The 14,643-nt window shown below is 33.8% G+C and overlaps 1 protein-coding gene across 1 annotated transcript; it reads left to right on the forward strand.

Moving 5' to 3' along the window:
• Positions 1-4,525: 4,525 nt before the first annotated feature.
• LOC149897781 (trypsin CFT-1-like) lies at positions 4,526-10,665 on the forward strand. The gene is made up of 4 exons (XM_090116067.1): positions 4,526-4,629; positions 5,024-5,192; positions 9,459-9,714; positions 10,313-10,665. Exons 1-4 carry the CDS (start codon positions 4,584-4,586, stop codon positions 10,610-10,612), a joined length of 771 nt encoding a protein of 256 aa, XP_089972193.1. The 5' UTR covers positions 4,526-4,583; the 3' UTR covers positions 10,613-10,665.
• The last annotated feature ends 3,978 nt before the right edge of the window (positions 10,666-14,643 follow it).

The raw sequence follows: 14,643 nt of genomic DNA on the forward strand, positions 1-14,643 counted from the left end.
AAAATCGATCAGTGAAACATATATATGAATTAATATGTCCCATAGTTATTGGACTTTATCTTTTTTATATATAAAAATGAATCGCAAAATGTGTTGGTAAGCGCATAACTCGAGAACGGCTGAACCGATTTCGATAATTCTTTTTTTATTATATTCCTTGAAGTACGAGGATGGTTCTTATGTAGAGAAAACGTAAATATGTACCACGGGCGAAGCCGGGGCGGACCGCTAGTTTCACATAAATATAAGCACCTAACTACATACTTAAGTACAAGTATGCAAAAACATATTATAAAATTATTTAATGAGTCCATGAACCTTCCATAAGAAGTGCTTCTTCTGGCTCTAATTCAAACTAATAAAACAATTATGAGGCGTGCAAAATTAGGCCTGTCCGTCTGTGTTTTTACGGCTAAACCGCTAATCCAATTTCGGTGAATTTTGTTACCGAAATAGACTGAACCTTGGAAAGAATTAAGGCTATTTTGTATCAAAACAACACTGTATATTGAAGAAAAATACTTGAAACCACAAACACTGGCGTGCTACTGACCTTTCTAAACATTACACACGTAAAAGTATGTGAGGATATATATTTTTGGTACATACTTACTTTTTCAGGAAAAAAGGCTGATGTCTGATCGAATCTATATGAAAATTCGACTTTTATTCGTCGAAGTTTCGAGAAGCTTACGAGTGCAGCCGCGGGTTCCAACTAGTATAAGTAATCTTGACCTTATTATAAATACGAAGACAAGTACCATTCAGTAATATAGCTGAGCTGAATCTAGGGCATGTGACCATTTCTGTAAACCATCTTGTCTTGACATATTTGGAAATAAATAGTAAATATATTGCAAGCGATTGTATTTTATCATGATTTAAATTATTACGCTTCTAGCAATGTTTACGACAGTTCTACAAACTGATTAACTATGTAATTACTTCGAAAAAGAGATTAGCCTTGCTTTATTTCACGATATGCCTCAATTTTCTTTAAGTAATGTATTTCCCAATACATTAGCATAGATAATAATATTATCTATGCTAATAAAATTATACTATACCAGCGTCCATCCTTTCCCAACCTGGGGTCCGCGAGCTTATCCCAGGACAAATAGGCAAGTGGTCCGCGTTTTAAAAAGGTTGGGAAAGGCTGTACTATTAGAAAATATTCTATCTGTTTTACCAATCTCATCCATTGGGTCCAATCTGTTTTCATGCCATAAAACATTAAAAAACGGTCTAAGTTCAATAACCAATTTAGGCGTACCTAACAATAGATAAGTAAATCTACAGGACTTTGCTTTACCTATTTTGGATTATCTTTTCGTCTAGATTAAAAGCGAAAAAAATGCAAATGTGTACTTACTACGACAAATAGCTTTTTAGAAAATCTCTAAGCATCTATAGTTCCTCACGAAAACAAAACTAATACCGTGAAACCTGCTTACTTTGCCACTTTTTCATGTGTCAAAAAGTTTGATTCGCTTTAAAAAAATATAATTGTATGAAAACGTAATGAGTAACCTGCACCTAGACGTAGTAAATTTCATGAAAATTTACATTATTACTAAATATCTATTTCATTTTTGTAAATTATAATATTTTAAGCATAAAAACAATTATGGCAAAGTTAGCTGTCACTTCTGGTAAATTTGCCATATGAAAGAAAAAATGAAATTTTTGGAGTTTATGAGGTTAAAAAGTAATATATTTGCACTCTTCCTATATCCCGTAAAATAAAGTAAAAACTTTATATTATTTAGCACTGGTAATTTAACTCTCTAAGAAGGTGGCAAATTCACCAACCTTTCCAAAATATTTCCTATATAAGAAGAAGTTAGGGTTAGGGTTGTCAAATAAAAATGTTTTCGTAGTAGGAACAATTTAGTAAAAGTAAAAAAAAACATAATCAATTACTTCTAGTTACTTTCTTAACTTTGAATTGTTTTACATAATAAAACAAAAAAAAATAGTATTCGTAAAACTAACTAACTTTTTTTTAATATCACACATTACACGAGTCACGACATTCCTAAAAGATTTAAACAATGACAAATTCTTATTTATATGATCTTGATTGAATAAAAAAATTGTTGTTATTTTAAACTTGATAGGAACCAATCCAATCAAGTTTTAAAATCCGTTTGTACACATTATTTCCTATTAGCTGTACCTACTTTATGTGTCTCTATTTCTTTTGTGTGTGCAATAAATAATTAAATAAATAAATACCTTTTGTAAAACAACCTTCATTTAAGCACATGCACTGTGTATTTCATACCTGGCTACCTAACTATTTATATTTTTTTTTCACCGGTCAGTAGGTTCTTACAATGACAATTTAATTAAAATATTCATCAGAAATTTTGTGGCAGCCCTAACCTTCAACAAAACATGGCAAAGTCACCATCACAGACGTTGTGATTGGGGTTGTTGAATTTACCAATACCAATTGCGAAGTAAAGGTAGCTTGTAGCACAGTAAATCAGCTTTTATTTAGCTAAAGAACATTATTTTAACATAATATCAAAAAAATACTTACGTAGGCAAAGCTTTTCCCGTTTGTTTTTGTAAAAGTTCCGGAGCACTAAGTTTCATACCGCCAACATTCGAAAAAAGTAACCGCCGAAAATGACATCTCAAAAACAAGCTAGGCTGCCACATCTCATTCGGTGTTGCCATTTAACTCATAAATTTTACTATACAGGCATGCATAAATGACAAAAAACTGATATTAAGATGTGACTACACTTTTTCCCTCAGAAGTTGGCTATGGCAAAGTCTGCAACCGTTGGCAAAGCTAGCAGGTTTTACCGGTATTCAATGTAAGATTAAACAAAAACTTGCAAGAGCCTTTAGTTTTTAAAAATAGAATTTTATCGTGAGGCGGAATTAGAATCTAAAAAAAGTACTTATATTCTTTAAAATATTCATAGATAATAAATAACACTTCCTTAAGGCTTAAAAAGTTAAATTAAAAACAATTGGTAATTCCTCCTCCATTTTTCGATCATTTCAATAGCTGATTAGTAAAATTGTCAACATTAAAAAATAAAGATTCCTAGTTACGTAATAAATGATAACAGAGTTATAAAATGCTTAAAAAACACTTCGAAGAATTAACGGTAGGTAACGGTGATGATTACATGATTATTTATGAATTGGATTAAAGATAGCAATGACTACACAATATTCATCCTTATGGTTTTGGAAAATATCTACACCTTATAATATATAAATAATAAATCTCAGAGAAGGTAATTTAAAAGTTAAACTGTGATCGACGGTACACAAGTGACACAACTATTGTAATACTGTGACGGTAGGTAATATGTGACTTTTATGCCAATCAAATAGTATTTAATATTTTACAATTTAGGTACTTTAGAACCTACTATGAAAAATAGTTACTTACATAGTAAGAATCAACTTTTTTCCTACTAATATAATCATTAATCACCAAATTATCAGGTTCTTGATAATAAAGAAAACAGCTATTAAAAAGTCTCGTTTTATTGTAGGAATTATAGATAATTATTTGGCTGTAATTTAATTGTAATAGGGTTCCATTTCAACAAGATTTCAACAGGTTAAAATAAAAATGTATAATAAAAATTCCATCGCAGTCCGCAGAAGTATCCAAGCAAAAACTGTCGGCTGTAAAAAGACAATTAATTATTTAGTAGGTAGGAAGACACTGTTTAAAACCTGCACAGTTAACATGTTTCAATTATACTCCTCGATTTTTCTCTAAATTGTTGTTATACCATGCCTTGTGTACAATTATAACAAAAACATATCTTTTTATAAACGATAGTTTTAAATTTTCAATGCAATATAATAATTCTAGTCGATTTTAACCCCTGTAAATTCAGCCGACAGAGCCGTGTCCAGCACGAACGAGAACAAGAAGAAAACAGCTTTTAATGTTATGAAATACTGTACTATATCAAAATATTGTTATTTGTCTATTCATACATACCATTTATCGTCTTATCTAGATAATAATAATTGTGCAATGAAACACAAAAGGTGTAAAACGATAACAAATAAATGACTTATAATAATAATTATGACGGCGAATTTTATTCTTCTTTAAACATTACCTATGCTATTAAAAATCACTCATGGGATTAATCCATACTAATATTATAAATGCGAAAGTAACTCTGTCTGTCGTTCTGTTACTCAATCACGCCTTAACTACTGAACCAATTTGCATGATATTTGGTATAGAGATATTTTGATAGGTTTTATCCCGGAAATCCTACGGGAACGGGTTTTTCTTTGAAAACGCGGGTGAAGCCGCGGGCGGAAAGCTAGTAAGCTATATAACTAGAGGTTAGTTAATACATATAATTATAATATTTTATATTTAACACTATGTAATGGTATAGCCTGAATTTAAATCGCAAAATCAATTCTACGGAACCCTGGCCAATAGCGGCGGCACACTTTTTATGTTTTACAGATAGCTAATGATAATTATTAATCTCTGAACTGTACGTCTTAATACCCTTTATCTTATGGAATCGTTTATAAAACCTAAGCAAGTCACGTATTGGTAAATCACAAATATGCGTACCCTCGTAGTGCTTCTCGGCCTTGTTTTGGCGGTGGCAGGTTTGGACTTTTTACTATTTTTATCATCATCATCAGATTACAATTAGTACCTACTATCATTGTCATCATCAGATTTTAATAATTGGTCTTTACTTGTCTACGTGGGTATAAGTTTTTTATTTCTGAAATTGTGAACCGATTCTAAAAGAAAACCAAATTTAAGTCATTACAGACAACTTGTGAGTGTGGAAACAGTGTCAGAGATAGAGATAAATATTTCTTTTAATTTTCATTATTTTTAATAATTATTATAGTATTTACCTAGTTACTATAACCTGAGATAAACAATTCATTTTTCTGTCATCTAGTTTAAGCACCTAAAACATATATCATATCCCTTCAATTGTCCACTCTAATGAACCATCTCTTATAAAAGATTCTCTCTTTCTTCCAGCCTCCCAGCAGAGGCACCAGCGTATCGTTGGTGGCGCCGTGACCACCATCAACCGCTACCCATATGCCGTGGCCATGCTGTACTCGCGCACCGGCAGCGTCTTCAACCAGGCCTGCGGTGGTACCATCATAAACAATAGATCCGTGCTCTCTGCTGCGCATTGCTTCTAGTAAGTTCTTTTACGCTTGTTGCTTCACCTGTGTATGTAACCGACTCGATTCGATATCGAGAGATTTCGAGATTCGATTGAAATTCTTGTAACTAACGGACAGATTTATTTCAAAATTCAAAAAAAAACTGTAAGTTTACTAACTACTTATTAAGGATCGGTGACAATACAATAATTTCATAATTAATATGCTTTTGGATTTTATTTTTTCTAACTACTTAAGTATGTAAATAATTAGTTTAAAAGTAATAGTTCAAGTGGTACAGTAAGCTAATTATTATCTATAGATGTTGGACATCTTTCGCGTAAAAGAGTAGGTAATTATTTTTTGAAGTGAAACTTCTTTATCGGGGGTGGACAAAAATTTTGTGTAACATTTTTGCGTTACGCCGCGCGCGTGACATTTTTGCGTTACGCCGCGCGCGTGACATTTTTGCGTTACGCCGTACTCGTGACATTTTTGCGTTACGCCGTACTCGTGACTATATACATGTTATATTAAAGTGATCAGCAAAATCAAAGGGTTTGTTTTAATTCTAATTCCAGTGAATTTCTAAAAAAAGTAAATAAGTAATTACATCTATTTTTCTAATACTTAGGTGTAATAATGGTATTTATTTTTCTAAGTTATTTATGATTAACCTCACTTTTTGATTGTATTTTGCAATACACTAACACGTGGGTGGAATTATGGTATCAACTTAGAATAATAACACATAGAAAGATAGTCTTCATACAAGCGCCATCTCAAAAGTGACGCACTAAATCGGTTCACACACAGATGACGATTACGTTCTTACGCTCGGCGACACGCACACATACACTTGTGTAATGTTGTCAGTGACGGTCCATTTTGCCCGAAAGTGGGGTAATCATTCGGTCGCTGATAACCATTTGTTTTTGGCAATTATTATAAATAGGTGTTTGATAAAGTGTGGATATGGTAATTTCAAGTTTTTATTATACGGGAATGTTTATTTTTTATAACGAATAAAAGAAAACAACAACACTTATAAGAAAATTAATTTTTATTCTAATAATTGTATACAATTGAGTATTTGAATAAAAAAAAATTATTGATTTTTTTTATGTATTTTGAAACTTTATTATTAATAATATTGATATTTAATGCAAATAACTTCAAAATTTTTTTTTTCCGTTAATTATAAGCAATTAAAAATTGATGAAATTTAAATTAGAATCACGTGACTACAAACGCGCCATGACTGGTCACCGTAGATTGTGACGTCATAATGTTAAAGCTATTAACTGCAGTACATATCGTTTACGGCTATTACACGTGACTAGACAATAATATTGAAAATTTATTGCTAAGATACGATTTGTTTGTTGGTTCCGAATTAGTTAGTTAGTTACGAAAATAATATTCTTGATGTTGATATACAATTTATGATCACCGATTTTTGTCAGGAGTTGCCTTTGTAGTATTCGTACATAATGGTACAAAACGATAACTTTTGAGGTTCGCCATTTTTAATATAAATTTAAATAATATAATTAACAATTAATATCTTAATATATATATAAATCTCGTGTCACAATGTTCCTCAATGGACTCCTAAACCACTTAACCGATTATAATAAAATTCGCACACCATGTGCAGTTCGATCCAACTTGAGAGATAGGATAGTTTAAACATGTAGGTACTTACCACGGGCGAAGCCGGGGCGGACCGCTAGTAATTAATATGTAATTTAATAATGACAACAAAATTAAATAGATCAAAACACTGTATTTATTATTATTATTAACACGCTTTTATTAGCTTCACCTGTATTCTGTATGTTTGTATGTAACCGACTCCTTTCGAAGTTTCGACTCGATTTTGACCCACTTAAAACCGACGGATTTTGTTCAAATTTTGAACACTTATCAAGGTCCGATGACAATACAATAATATCATAAATTTATCCTTTTATCCTGATAAGGATCGCCAGGATCAGCTTAAAACATATGTTTGTAAGTAATCAATTCTCCTTTCGATTCGATTTAAACCCACTATAAACCGACGGATTTAATTTAAATTTGTATACTTATAAAAACCCGGTAACAATACAATAATTTCATGAATTTATCTTATTATCCTGTTTAGTTTTTCAAACTATATTTATTTTTCTATCAACTGCAATGAGTGAAAACTAACATTATGACGTCACACGCGCTCGGGTGACGCTTCGGGAGTTGTCGGCGTGTCTTCGGTACTGGATTCAAAGACTAATTTTTATTTTGAAATAACTTTTGAATTATTGCAAAAAAAATAAAAATAAAAACAGTTTTGTTATAAAACTAATATAAAATCTTTCCATTTATCACAAAAAAAAATTTCATTCAAATACTCAATTATGTTCGTTTACTTTTCAACTTTCAAGTAACACATTTTAGGTACCCATATGATATCTCTAACACATACACCTATATTAAAAAACAGCAATAACAACTGTTTTAAAATTAACTAGTCAGTTAAAATGGGAAAATATTTTCACAATCGGGCAACACTGAGCATAGTATTGGAACGTATTTATTTTGACTTACTTAACTTATTTAACTACAAAATATTATGAAATTCTGAAAGCTTAACCTGTAAAAAGTGATGTTATCACTTTTCTTTTGCTTTTCAGATTTGTTGTGACACAATTTGACTGCACAAACCGTCATAATAATTTTTTTTTCGCGAGACACGTTCGGCTTGCATTGACGTTTAACACTACGTAGCGGCCTGGCGTTTGGAGCCATTTATGGCTCCAATTAAGGTGCTTCAAAATGGGCGCGCGGACTTGGTTTCTATGTGTAATTATTCTAAGGGTATCAATTTTTTCTAATACTTGAATGTTGATTGTGGTATTTATTTTTCTAAAATTGTATTTAAAGTTAACCTCAGTTTTTGATTGAATTTTTTAAAACACCAACACGTGGGCGAGATCATGTTATTTATTTTTCAAGTTATTTAAGCTTAACCTCTGTCATAATATGTATATACTATCAACAGCTATGTGCGTCATTAATTTCTGACTGTTTCGAGATTTCGACATTAGGAATTTATATTTATTACCTCTGTTGTTCGAACAAAAATAAGTTACCGCCTTTAAGAACTTGCCGACAATGTAAGTACAGTATTGTTTCTTAGAAAACATTTTAGGAGTATACGATAATAAATCTATGACTCACGTTAACACGTGTTTGCTTGATTGGTGTTCAATTATGATTTTGTGAATTCAATATTTATAAGAATAAACCTCAAACTCTTTATGTCCAATCAAAATCCGCCTAAGTCGAAATCCTTTATAAGTTGAAAACTCTATATAACTCGAATTTTTTGGCGTCTCCCTTGGTCTTTTGAACTACCACACGAGCTGAGCGAGCGAAGCGAGCGAGTCGCGGCAGTGGCCGGCGTAAATATTCAAATAGGTAGCGAGGAGCGAAGCGACGAGCATCTTAGGTTAACTTTTGAACTACCGCACGAGCCGAGCGAGCGAAGCGAGCGAGTTGCAGCAGCGGCCGGTGTAAATATTTAAATAGGTAGCGAGGAGCGAAGCGACGAGCATCTTAGGTTAACTTTTGATTTTTGAACTACCGCACTAGCCGAGCGAGCGAAGCGAGCGAGTTGCAGCAGCGGCTGGTGTAAATATTTAAATAGGTAGCGAGGAGCGAAGCGACGAGCATCTTAGGTTAACTTTTGATTTTTGAACTACCGCACGAGCCGAGCGAGCGAAGCGAGCGAGTTGCAGCAGCGGCTGGTGTAAATATTTAAATAGGTAGCGAGGAGCGAAGCGACGAGCGTGTTACACTAACGTATTTCTGTAATATTGTATACAAGCTGTGCCGCGCGGTTTCACCCACGTGGCTATACTCCTGTTGGTCTTAGCGTGATAATATATAGCCTATATTACTCGTGGATAATGTAGCTTTCGAATGGTGAAAGAATTTTTAAAATCGGTCCAGTAGTTTATGAGCCTATTCATTACAATCAATCAAACAAACAAACAAACAAACAAAGTTTTCCTCTTTATAATATTAGTGTAGATAGTAAATTATTTTTTGAAAAATAAGGTCATAAAGAAGTTTCACTTCTTACGTGTGTACTCTAGTACACGCACACATTTTTTTTTAATTGGGTAACAATCTTTTAGCATTAAATAGTGTGGGCATTTCCATAGAAAATTGTGTCTAACAGATGTGCGAAAATAAACTTTTCTTTAATTTTATAAGTATTTTATGTTATATTCTAAAATAATTTATATTTATAGCCGGGACCGCGCGAACCAATGGCGCATGCGTGTCGGCTCTTCCTTCGCTAGCAGCGGCGGAGTCGTCCACAACACCAACGCGCTGATCCTCCACCCCTGGTACAATGACAACAATCTGGACAATGACGTGGCTATCGTCCGCTCCAACTCTGCCTTTACTTTCAACGCTAATGTCGCTCGTGGTAGCATCGCTAGCGCTAATTACTGGCTCGCTGACAATCAAGTTGTGTGGGCTGTTGGATGGGGATTGACTACAGTGAGTATAGGTTTTATCTTTGTAGAAAATAAGAAAGGTAGGAATTAAGAAATAAGAATTACCTGATTTTTACAAAGATATTTCAATTTATACGTGTACTATTGTGATTATTATATTATGTGACTATGTATTTGAAGTGAAACTTCTTTATCGGGGTTGGACAAAAATTTAGTGTAACATTTTTGCGTTACGCCGTACGCGTGACATTTTTGCGTTAGGTACGCCATACTCGTGACATTTTTAAGGTCATAAAGAAGTTTCACTTCTTACGTGTGCACGTGTGTACTCTAGTACACGCTGCATACATTTTTTTTAAGAATACAGCTGTAGATTCATTTCATCATTTTCAATAGTCAATAGTCGAAGCAAAACAATGCGACGAAACCATTACTGTTCAAAATACATATGTACTTACTTCTGATATTATCTACTAAACTAGGTATACCTACTTGTACATTATCACGGAATTGTAGTTTTTGGTTAGGTATAAATGGAGCGGAAACAAAATAGTTGAATTCATCACTATTTCTCAGTAATATTCCAACGATTTTAGGTACGTTGCAGTAATCCTTAACTACAATACAAATTATCCCCACAGTGGAACGGCAGGCCCTCCGAGCAGCTCCGCGAAGTCCAAGTCTGGACCGTCAACCTGACCACTTGCAGGAACCGCTACCGTGAGATCAACCTCTCTGTCACCGACAACATGCTGTGCTCTGGCATCCTGGACGTTGGAGGTCGCGACCAGTGCGGTGGTGACTCTGGTGGTCCCCTCCTCCACAACAACGTTGTGGTCGGAGTCTGCTCTTGGGGACATGAGCAGTGCGCACACCCACGCTACCCTGGTGTCAACGCTCTGGTCTCTCGCTACACTAGCTGGATTCAGGCGAATGCTTAAGTCATTTAACTATGTAAATTTTGTAAATTTGTAATATATGTGTTCTAATTTTAGATTGTCTTTTATTTATACCTGTGAGCTTTTTATTTGGATAGAGATATAACATTAATGGCGATATTTATTTTTTATTCCATCATCCATGTTTGAAGTACGTACTATACTTAACTAGTTAAATATTTTATAGGTACTCAGTTAAATTTGCCGATTTCGTAAAACCTCTCAATTATATTTTAAACATCGCCAATGTCTAGTCTAACTACTACTACTAGTAAAAATACACATTCTATTTACCTACTGTTATATTGTTAGTACCTATCACTTATTTTTTAATGAAAAGCCTAATACATAGGTAGGTAGGTATATAATACAAATGGTTTAAGCATACCTATGCATATACATTTCCATATATTAAAATAAAAATAATTTGGAAAATCCAAAAGTGCACGCCTCATAATTTTTGAAGTGAAACTTCTTTATCGGGGGTGGACAAAAATTTTGTGTAACATTTTTGCGTTACGCCGCGCGCGTGACATTTTTGCGTTACGCCGTACTCGTGACATTTTTGCGTTACGCCGTACTCGTGACTATATACATTATACATGTTATATTAAAGTGATCAGCAAAATCAAAGGGTTTGTTTTAATTCTAATTCCAGTGAATTTCTAAAAAAAGTAAATAAGTAATTACATCTATTTTTCTAATACTTAGGTGTAATAATGGTATTTATTTTTCTAAGTTATTTATGATTAACCTCACTTTTTGATTGTATTTTTCAATACACTAACACGTGGGTGGAATTATGGTATCAATTTTTTCTAATACTTGAATGTTGATTGTGGTATTTATTTTTCTAAAATTGTATTTAAAGTTAACCTCAGTTTTTGATTGAATTTTTTAAAACACCAACACGTGGGCGAGATCATGTTATTTATTTTTCAAGTTATTTAAGCTTAACCTCTGTCATAATATGTATATACTATCAACAGCTATGTGCGTCATTAATTTCTGACTGTTTCGAGATTTCGACATTAGGAATTTATATTTATTACCTCTGTTGTTCGAACAAAAATAAGTTACCGCCTTTAAGAACTTGCCGACAATGTAAGTACAGTATTGTTTCTTAGAAAACATTTTAGGAGTATACGATAATAAATCTATGACTCACGTTAACACGTGTTTGCTTGATTGGTGTTCAATTATGATTTTGTGAATTCAATATTTATAAGAATAAACCTCAAACTCTTTATGTCCAATCAAAATCCGCCTAAGTCGAAATCCTTTATAAGTTGAAAACTCTATATAACTCGAATTTTTTGGCGTCTCCCTTGGTCTTTTGAACTACCGCACGAGCTGAGCGAGCGAAGCGAGCGAGTCGCGGCAGTGGCCGGCGTAAATATTCAAATAGGTAGCGAGGAGCGAAGCGACGAGCATCTTAGGTTAACTTTTGAACTACCGCACGAGCCGAGCGAGCGAAGCGAGCGAGTTGCAGTAGCGGCCGGTGTAAATATTTAAATAGGTAGCGAGGAGCAAAGCGACGAGCATCTTAGGTTAACTTTTGATTTTTGAACTACCGCACGAGCCGAGCGAGCGAAGCGAGCGAGTTGCAGTAGCGGCCGGTGTAAATATTTAAATAGGTAGCGAGGAGCAAAGCGACGAGCATCTTAGGTTAACTTTTGATTTTTGAACTACCGCACGAGCCGAGCGAGCGAAGCGAGCGAGTTGCAGCAGCGGCTGGTGTAAATATTTAAATAGGTAGCAAGGAGCGAAACGACGAGCGTGTTAGACTAACGTATTTCTGTAATATTGTATACAAGCTGTGCCGCGCGGTTTCACCCGCGTGGCTATGCTCCTGTTGGTCTTATTTATTTATTTATTTTACAAAGGATAGCCAACAATTGTTAACACTAATTTTAGACATACAAGGAGAATGCAATTTAACAAATCAAGTGCAACAATTAATTATAGGCTAACACCACATGCCTTCGAAAACGGTTATGATTTAAGAACAAAAAAAAAAACTGATAGCTACACAAAATAACGTTTAACAATTATCAATAAAATATCTATTTAAAAAAATAATGTCAGTCATATTAAAATAAAATCGGAATACAAAATTACAATTTTAAAATATTAAATTAAAGCCTTAGCGTGATAATATATAGCCTATATTACTCGTGGATAATGTAGCTTTCGAATGGTGAAAGAATTTTTAAAATCGGTCCAGTAGTTTATGAGCCTATTCATTACAATCAATCAAACAAACAAACAAAGTTTTCCTCTTTATAATATTACTGTAGATAGTAAATTATTTTTTGAAAAATAAGGTCATAAAGAAGTTTCACTTCTTACGTGTGTACTCTAGTACACGCACACATTTTTTTTTTTAATAATTATTTATTAATTATTATTTTTGTTTATTTAATAACAATTAAACCACATCGAATCAGACCCTGAAAAATGAAAGGGTTCTATTCCTGAGCATACTCAAGCGAAAGAGAAAAAAAAAATGTGTGCGTGTACTAGAGTACACACGTAAGAAGTGAAACTTCTTTATGACCTTATTTTTCAAAAAATAATTTACTATCTACAGTAATATTATAAAGAGGAAAACTTTGTTTGTTTGTTTGTTTGATTGATTGTAATGAATAGGCTCATAAACTACTGGACCGATTTTAAAAATTCTTTCACCATTCGAAAGCTACATTATCCACGAGTAATATAGGCTATATATTATCACGCTAAGACCAACAGGAGCATAGCCACGCGGGTGAAACCGCGCGGCACAGCTTGTATACAATATTACAGAAATACGTTAGTCTAACACGCTCGTCGTTTCGCTCCTTGCTACCTATTTAAATATTTACACCAGCCGCTGCTGCAACTCGCTCGCTTCGCTCGCTCGGCTCGTGCGGTAGTTCAAAAATCAAAAGTTAACCTAAGATGCTCGTCGCTTTGCTCCTCGCTACCTATTTAAATATTTACACCGGCCGCTACTGCAACTCGCTCGCTTCGCTCGCTCGGCTCGTGCGGTAGTTCAAAAATCAAAAGTTAACCTAAGATGCTCGTCGCTTTGCTCCTCGCTACCTATTTAAATATTTACACCGGCCGCTACTGCAACTCGCTCGCTTCGCTCGCTCGGCTCGTGCGGTAGTTCAAAAGTTAACCTAAGATGCTCGTCGCTTCGCTCCTCGCTACCTATTTGAATATTTACGCCGGCCACTGCCGCGACTCGCTCGCTTCGCTCGCTCAGCTCGTGCGGTAGTTCAAAAGACCAAGGGAGACGCCAAAAAATTCGAGTTATATAGAGTTTTCAACTTATAAAGGATTTCGACTTAGGCGGATTTTGATTGGACATAAAGAGTTTGAGGTTTATTCTTATAAATATTGAATTCACAAAATCATAATTGAACACCAATCAAGCAAACACGTGTTAACGTGAGTCATAGATTTATTATCGTATACTCCTAAAATGTTTTCTAAGAAACAATACTGTACTTACATTGTCGGCAAGTTCTTAAAGGCGGTAACTTATTTTTGTTCGAACAACAGAGGTAATAAATATAAATTCCTAATGTCGAAATCTCGAAACAGTCAGAAATTAATGACGCACATAGCTGTTGATAGTATATACATATTATGACAGAGGTTAAGCTTAAATAACTTGAAAAATAAATAACATGATCTCGCCCACGTGTTGGTGTTTTAAAAAATTCAATCAAAAACTGAGGTTAACTTTAAATACAATTTTAGAAAAATAAATACCACAATCAACATTCAAGTATTAGAAAAAATTGATACCATAATTCCACCCACGTGTTAGTGTATTGAAAAATACAATCAAAAAGTGAGGTTAATCATAAATAACTTAGAAAAATAAATACCATTATTACACCTAAGTATTAGAAAAATAGATGTAATTACTTATTTACTTTTTTTAGAAATTCACTGGAATTAGAATTAAAACAAACCCTTTGATTTTGCTGATCACTTTAATATAACATGTATAATGTATATAGTCACGAGTACGGCGT

This window comes from Colias eurytheme, chromosome 25 (genome assembly GCF_061535395.1).
Source record: "Colias eurytheme isolate Ceu_HAF_F1 chromosome 25, ilColEury1 Martin Lab GWU primary, whole genome shotgun sequence".
Lineage (NCBI taxonomy): Eukaryota > Metazoa > Arthropoda > Insecta > Lepidoptera > Pieridae > Colias > Colias eurytheme.